Source organism: Maylandia zebra, linkage group LG6, assembly GCF_041146795.1.
Source record: "Maylandia zebra isolate NMK-2024a linkage group LG6, Mzebra_GT3a, whole genome shotgun sequence".
Classification (NCBI taxonomy): domain Eukaryota; kingdom Metazoa; phylum Chordata; class Actinopteri; order Cichliformes; family Cichlidae; genus Maylandia; species Maylandia zebra.
This window is the reverse complement of record NC_135172.1, coordinates 5,240,094-5,247,965: the sequence shown is the minus strand read 5'-3', so window position 1 is coordinate 5,247,965 and position 7,872 is coordinate 5,240,094. Positions and strand designations below refer to the sequence as shown.

At 42.6% G+C, this 7,872-nt stretch overlaps 2 protein-coding genes across 6 annotated transcripts; one reads left to right on the top strand and one right to left on the bottom strand.

The window, feature by feature from the left end:
* The first annotated feature begins 200 nt into the window (after positions 1-200).
* On the top strand, positions 201-1,073 carry mrpl21 (mitochondrial ribosomal protein L21). The gene has a single exon (XM_004562213.6). The coding sequence runs from the start codon at positions 245-247 to the stop codon at positions 830-832; it is 588 nt and encodes a 195-aa protein (XP_004562270.2). The 5' UTR covers positions 201-244; the 3' UTR covers positions 833-1,073.
* Positions 1,074-1,485: 412 nt separating this feature from the next.
* On the bottom strand, positions 1,486-7,539 carry lg6h6orf120 (linkage group 6 C6orf120 homolog). Of its 5 annotated transcripts, none has more exons than XM_004562215.6 (2): positions 7,516-7,539; positions 1,486-4,074 (listed from the first exon to the last, which is right to left on the bottom strand). In XM_004562215.6, the coding sequence occupies exon 2, from the start codon at positions 4,038-4,040 to the stop codon at positions 3,483-3,485; it is 558 nt and encodes a 185-aa protein (XP_004562272.1). In that variant the 5' UTR covers positions 4,041-4,074; positions 7,516-7,539; the 3' UTR covers positions 1,486-3,482. The 5 variants fall into 5 exon arrangements, with proteins under 5 accessions (XP_004562272.1, XP_004562271.1, XP_004562274.1 ...); XM_004562214.5 differs by having other exon boundaries at positions 7,407-7,530; XM_004562217.5 differs by lacking the exon at positions 7,516-7,539 and adding an exon at positions 7,206-7,357.
* Between the last annotated feature and the right edge of the window lie 333 nt (positions 7,540-7,872).

Below are 7,872 nucleotides of genomic sequence, written 5' to 3'. Positions count from 1 at the left end.
AAATACGAGGTACGCGGAAACCAAATCTTTCTATAATAGAATTAATTAGCGTCCATCTGAAAATTGTTTAAAGTGATTATCAAATTAAATTAATAATATGAAAAATATAGCGTTAAGCTATGTTTGTCTCTGGGCCAGAAAAGTTTCCTTTTTCCAGTTTTTAAAGGATGCTTTTGAAGGCAGAAGTGTCAGGTGACTGTAACGTGACGCTTGCGCAGTTGGAACCAGACGACTTCCTGTCAAGATGTCGGCGAGCATGGCGTACGCCGGATTGTGGAGGACATGCAGAATGTTACTACCCAGACACCATGTCCTGTCCCCCGCTGCCATCCGAACACAGAGCTCTGCTAGTGGAGACTTGATGCCCTGGACCTCGCTCTCCAGGCCTCCGTGGCCGGAGCAGCCGAGCCCGTACTCGGCGGAAGAAGAGCAGAGCCGACACGCTGCTGTGGTGAGCACCGTAAACCAGCGGATCAACCTTCGGGACTTCGGCCGGCTCTTCGCGGTGGTGCACTTCGCCGGACGCCAGTGGAAGGTCACCGGTGAAGACTTGATCCTGATCGAGAACCACATCGAGGCGGAGTGCGGGGAGCGTATCCGCATGGAGAAGGTGCTTTTGGTTGGAGCTGAGGACTTCACCCTGATTGGTAGGCCTCTTCTGGGGAAGGAGCTGGTCAGAGTCGAGGCCACCGTAATCGAAAAGACAGAGTCCTGGCCCAAAGTCCACATGCGTTTCTGGAAGAGACACCGGTTCCAGCGCAAAAGGATCATTATCCAGCCGCAGACGGTGCTAAGGATCAACGGCATCGAGCTGGCCCCCAGACTCACATGAAGCTGATGACACAGGACTGGAAGACTCTACTCTCTGACCCGCGGTTTATTTTTTCTTATTGGTTTCAAACATGTAAACAAACTTGTGGCGGTCAGCTTATATGCTCATGACTCTGACTGGTTTGAAACAGGAGCTGAACATTTGAGTAATACGCTGAGCAGCTGTTCACTGGGTTGTACTCCTGTAAATATATAGTGCAGACCTGTGAAGAGATGTATTAAAGCTTTGTTTCCAACATGTACTGAGGGTTTGGATTAAATCTGAGTTTACAACACAAAACTTTACAAAGGGTTGAAGTTAGTGTAGCTGCAATGGGGGAAAATCCCCTCTATTTCCTCAAGGACCCACAGAATAACCAGAGTAAGTCCACCGTTAGCCTAGATCGTGATTTATAGAGAGAAGATAAAGTGGGTCTGCCCACACTGACCAGAATGTCTGTGAACCTATGTCATCCTTTTGAGACTCAGCTGATACATAAACATTTAATTTAATAAAACCAATCCCCTAAATGCAGGGTTCCCAACCTGAGGTGATATGTGTACCTATGTTAAAGTAGCTTATGCTATAAAACAATTACTGGTATTTCTGATGTAAAAGTTAGAATAAATAAAACAAAACATGTTTCAATGACTTAAACACAGTCATGTGACAAGTTTTTAAAACAATTTCTAATTTTATTGTGAAACCTGACTAGATCGCCTCTGGGAACAAGAAAGCTCCACAGATGTTCAGAGGATCGATCTGAAGGCACTGTTGAACATTTCTGCTCAGAGGGTAACAAAGTTCTACTCAGAACTGAACTCCAGCGCTGGAGGTGATGTTTAAATGAGGAGTTTGTCCAACAGGCAAAAACAACAAAAGTGAGCGATCAAACTAAATACAATGCTGCTACTCATGTTAACAGATTGGTAGAAATCTCATCACAAACACATGTTCCCTGTGTGAGTCCAAATCAATGAAACATCCTTAAACAGCAAAAAAACGTTGAATGATCTGCTTTAAGGAAAATCTGTTCTGTTCTCAAATTGACTGTATAGCTCAGTATATTTGACCACAGAACTCGCATGGTGCTGAGCTGTGTTAAGACAGACAGGTGGTGTTCATTCATTCACAGGCTGAGGGGGGGGCTAGTCGATCATTTCAATCTTGATACAGAAAGGAAACAACAAATGTTGACTTACTGTGTCACTCCTGCAGCTCTACACCAGCTTTGACTACACTTTGAATGTGCACAAATTGTAGTCGTCTTGTAGAGAGAAATGTTAAGCTGAAGCTACTACGAGGCTAACCGATGACTTTGGATGTGTTTAACGTGATCCCTCCACCTTTGAGCATTAAGGAAACAACAACCCTGTGCACAGTGTGACCTCAGTAGACTTCAAATTAAGGGGTTTGGTTTAACACTAATCAAATAAGTATTATTAGCTTGGAAGTCAAGTGTGGTGGATTTTAGGAGAAGCTGCTTAGCTGAAAGATCACTCGTCAGCGAGGTGAAGCCCAGCCAGTTTTTGACCTACGGTTTGAATCTGTGCACAAAAACTAGACATATAGATCATGGTATAAGAATTAGTGACAGCTGGTCAAGTCGGACAATGTAACCACACCAGAGCAGCACATACGCATTTAACTTAACAGTGGCATTAAGTGAAAATTAGGCCTCAAAACTTTGTGATACTGTTGATTATGGTGTTGGGCACAGTTTGGCAGTTTTGGACAAAGATCCTCTGTGCACCGAGGAAAAAAACCAAAAACACACAGAGGTTCTCTCATTTTCCAAAGTCTGCTGCATGTGCGAATGTGGGGGGAAAAAAACTAATTATAATCAAACAGAAAACTTTGCTTTGGGTAAAATTAAGTTTAAAAGAAGAGATCATACAGCTTCAAAGTAGCAGCTAAAGTAAAGATCCTGCAAACTGCTATTAACCATCGAGTTAATTTAGTTCACAAACTCCCCCTAAGAATCCTGCACACACACCATCATTTTCCTACACGGTGGGAATAACACTGTCGGGAACCCTGCTTCTGATTGCTGTGATAAACAATGCTTTGTAACTTCCTAAAAACAGAAATTCTAAGAACATTTTACAAGATCAGACCGACCAGACGTGTGGAGGCATGAAATAAAGGAAGCATTTCAATGTCTCTCCCAAGTGTGACAGTATAAGAGTTAACACTTTCTCTTTGAAGCATAGCATGGGCGTATCCCAAAGTGCTGAAGCCTCAAAGCAGCTCAAATTTAGAACCTATTTGTGTCTTCACTGCAGTTTCTCTCTTTGATATTTTTAATAATTTTATGACTTTGGGCAATGGAAAAGGAAGAATGGTTCTAGCGACTGACTTATGTGCATAAAGAAACTTCTTATTCCATATATACCTTTCAAGACTCCAGAACAAGTCCCCTTGTGTTCTTTTAGTGTAGCTAAAACCAAATACACTTTGTGAAACATTTTCTGACTGGTCAGGCTTCGCTGGTGAATTCCGTGCTGTAAATCTGACTTTGCTGTTTACCAAGTCTGTAGGTTTGATTGTTTAAATGTCAGAACTCTCCCTGGGGTTTGGTGCAACATTTTTTTCACCCTCACAAAATGAAAGGAATCTAATGTACCATGGCAGAATATCCTCCTGCTGTCACAGCAATGAACAGTGATTTTCAAAACAAAATCTCAAGTATAATCTTCAGAAGTCCGATCAGAATAGTCCAAAAGATGGACTCTTCCTCCTGGAAGTCGTCCTCTGTAGCATGAGCAGATTTCTTTTCCTTATGTACACCTTCTGAGTTGTAAGAGCCCTTATCAAATGGGTCTTGGGACACAGTCTGATCGTAGAACACTCGCATTTCAAACTCACTCTCCTGGTGAGACGGGTGGCCATAAATGCCGATGCCCACAGGCCTTGTGAAGTCCCCGGGGACCACCACCACATCTTGTCCGCAGGTGGCTGATTGCAGCTTGTAGGTGTCGAAGCTCGGGTGCAGGGTTTTATCTGACACGTACAGGTCTGCGTCTCCCTTGAGGCTTTGCATGTGGAGGATGATTCTGCCGTCGTGGTTGAGGCGTAGGTAGCTGTAGTTTCCGGCCCCAATGTGGCCCTGAACCACATGGAGCAGCACCCATTCTTCAGGGAAGCTGTCATCCTCTGAGGGGCTCAGGAAGCTTCTGGCCTGGGACAGCAGGAGGGCGACGACCAGCGCGCTGCAACTCAGCTTCATGGTGAAGGCATCTGTCAGTCAGTCATCAGACAGCCTGAAAAAAAATGAACACCACACAGATCAGGAGGCTACATTTAAACAGAGGCAAAGGCTAAACTGCTGCTCAGAACTACAGAAGTCAGTACAACCAACTCCAACTGCTGTCACAGCCAGCTGTTTGTAAATCAGCAGCAGAGGGGAGCTGAACAGAGAGGAGCTATACAAACCGTCTTCAATAGGCAGGCAGCAGAAACTGACTGAATAAAGGCAGTTTTAATGTAGGCTCAGCGGGAAGAGATCAACAGTGCTTTATGCATGGGTTAACTGATTTACCCATTAGCAAAATGGGGAGGGGGAAGTGAGACCACAAAGCATCATAAAAGAGAGCCCCCATTAGTTAGTTTTGAAAGGATAGGGAAGCAAAAAGTGGACGCATAAGCTGGAGATGTGTGCCATTTAAACAGCTGCCTGAGTCACGAAATTCAAAAAAGAGAAAAACATACATTAAAATATGTAGAATCACAGTGTCTGCAAGTCAGTGTCAAGTAAGGCTTCTCACACACACATACATATAAAGCCCAAAACAGAAAAGTTGTATCCATCACACAATTTAGTCAAGTAAAACACATTATGATTGCAGTTCTGTAATAAGGTTACCACACAGAAAACTGCCTGCTTCAAAAGCCTGAATACGACAACTGCTGGCACAATGGGATGTTTAGTTACAGTCATTTCTCCGCCATGATGAAAGCTGCCTTTACAGCTAAATCAGCCAAAGGTGGTACAGTGGTGAAGTTGTAGGGGACTGCCCAGGATTCAGGTTTTTTGTTCTTTACTTGGCTTGCAAGCCAGAGTGTTCTCTGGCAACAAAATAAAACATGGTTACTGGGTCAAACCCCCATCTGGATTCAGGAATTCACTAACTCAATACCCCTTGAACCCAGTTATCTCAAACTCTAAGTGGAAAGGTCAAGCACACTCCTGAAGGGAACTCACGCACTCCGTGCTTGTCAATTTAATGTGTATTACAATGGGAAGCCCACAGTACTAAAAAAAAAAAAAGTCCAAATAAGCACCAAAATAATAAAGAAGCACCCCAAAACTGCCTACATTGCAAACACACCAATATTTCAGTTTCAGGGAGAGATATTGGAAAGTTGTTTTCCCGCAATCCCATAATGTTTGAAGCCTGGGCAACAAGGAAAGCGTCTCTTTGCATATAAAATAGCCGAGGACTGTCAGTGAAGCCAAGGATAGGCGCTAGGCTAACCATCACACTGAGAGCACGGGGCCTGTGCTTCAACACCACCAGCTGCCATCTTGCCTTTTTGCCACACCATTTTTGAAATGAGACAGGAAGCAGGATTTGGGAACCACCTTGGCTGACAAGAAAGCATGGACTGAGCAATTATTAAACAGAGAAAACATTAATGAAATGCAGGCTGCAATGCAGTGGTTAGAACCGTCTCCTCACAGGAACAATGTCCCGAGTTAAAATCCTGCCTTGGTTGTTCTGTGTGGCTTTTGCATGTTCTTCCTGCGTCTGTATGGGTTCTCTCTGGGATGCTCCATCTTCCTCCCAAAGTCCAAAGACAGGCTTGTCAGGCTAACAGATTGTCTTAAGTGCTGGCCCTTCGACAGACTGGCAACCTGTCCACGGTATACCTTTTGCTTTGCTCCATAACAATTGGGATAGCCCCCCGCCCCTGCAACCCCAAACTGGATAAACAAAATAAAGTGGAAGGTTGATTTAGCCCCCCAAAAATGTCCCACTTGAATAAGTAAAGATATGTCAAAAGCATTGTATTTTTACATAATATAAGGCTAGGATCTAAATTTTTGATAGTTAATAAGTCAACAGCCATATTCTGATAACCCTTGTACACCGTTATTCACATCTCTTTTAGTTGTTAGAGTTATAAGAATAAGTTAGGTATGACTAAAATCTTAGGTTTTTAATAGCACTTATGGGGAAAAAATAGCTGTCTTCCAGACGTTTTAAAAATACCATCTTGTGGTGCAGGGTGTCAAAGTTAATCATTACATGGTTTGTTTGACAGGAAACGTCTCATTTTGTTAGCAGGATGTTACTCAGTAGTCACTTTCCATTTAATACAACATGTAGATTGATTAACATGTTTCTGGCCATGAACGTTTTGCAGGTTCTTACTGACATCCCATCACCCTAACCTGTTTTTAGGCAAAGCAAATAATCAATTAGTCCTACACTACAAAGCCCGTCGAAGCGTATCTAACAATACACAGTCTGCTTCATCTCATTTTATTATGTACAGTTAATAAGTTACCTGCTGTAACAGAGCCATCACAGCAAATGTTGACTTTGTTATTCCACCACTGTCCTATTAAAGGAGATTCATCGAATACACGGACAAGATAAATCCACAGCTGTTAGCGAGATTAATTAAGGAATGTTTGCCATTTTTAGGGGATTTGCTGATTTCAGGAAAAATGTGTAAGACAAACAATTATCCATTAAAGTACAACCTAACACCCGATGTGAGGTAGTGTACACGTAAAATACAATTGCTACGCATAAAACAAAAATAAAGACTATAGAATGAGAAGTCAAAACTACAAAAACACGACAGCAAAGCATGCCGGTCAACCCACCTCAGTTCTTCCATTCATTAAAAGACATGACAAACTGGTTTCCAGAACAGAAAGGACGCCTGTAGTTTTGGTGCCAAAAACTGAATATACTCGGGAGAAACATGCGGAGAAAGTAACGCGGTAACCGTCTGCCGCCTCCTCACAGCTCAGTGAAACATGACTAAAGAAGCCGGAGAGTTTTCGATTGAGAGCCTCTCGGCACGGTTAAAAATAACCACCTGCTCCCCATTTCACCTCTGACACCAATCAACCAACTTTAACCATTAACTACATTTTTATTAACAAATAAACACCAAGACTGGGAGGGGGCAGCCTTAAAAGGTTTCAGGGATTTTGACATTAATACGTCTGATAAATTAAACAAAGAGCTTTTTGTAACGGCTGAACCTGCCGTATGCTACGTCGCTAACAGCTAAGAATAGCAGTTTCAACCTGTACAACCCCAGCAGTAAAAATGTTTTAATGAAAACAGACGTACTGTTAAAGACTATGCCAGTTACCTCCAACTGTATCATTCAGAAACAGTCCACAAAAACACATTGCTACTTGACTTACTGAACAGGTTAGCAAGTTCTTAAAGCAGCTAGCTATCACGCAGCTACCGTTGCACGTAGCCTGTTTAGCTTTAGCCAAACACGTTCAGGAGTTTACATAAGCTGGAGGCCGGGGGTTAGCTCAATGCCTAAAGATCAAGTTACGAATAGATTAATATAAAGATATTCATGGATCAGTTAACAGTGCACTTAGTTTACTTACACAGCTGTCATTTCCTGAGCAGCATCTTCAACTGAGCAGCAAAGTTCACTTCATCATTTCCTTTTCCTTCAGCTACACAAACAGCAAAGCGCGCACTCACGCCACCTACCGGCCGTTGTGAAGGTGACGCTCATCAGTAGCCAAAAAAGCTCCATCAAGTATTTTTTAGAAAAGGTGGCAAATGAACAGGTTCAAAATGGGCCCGTTTCCACACATGGATTTAGTCCTAGACAGCGAACCTTTTTTTTCTCTTTAAACTGGGACTCAGCTGAATGACAAACAGATAATGAGGCCAGATTAAATTACTCATTTTTATTTCAGGTAGTGCTTTAGGTCACTTTAAGGCCATACATATGCAATATATTCTTTTTCCTTAAACATATTAAACACATAGGGTGTATTTCTTTTATGCTATATGGGATAATGACCCACAGCCATAAGTATGGAAAACAGAGAGTATAGAAAT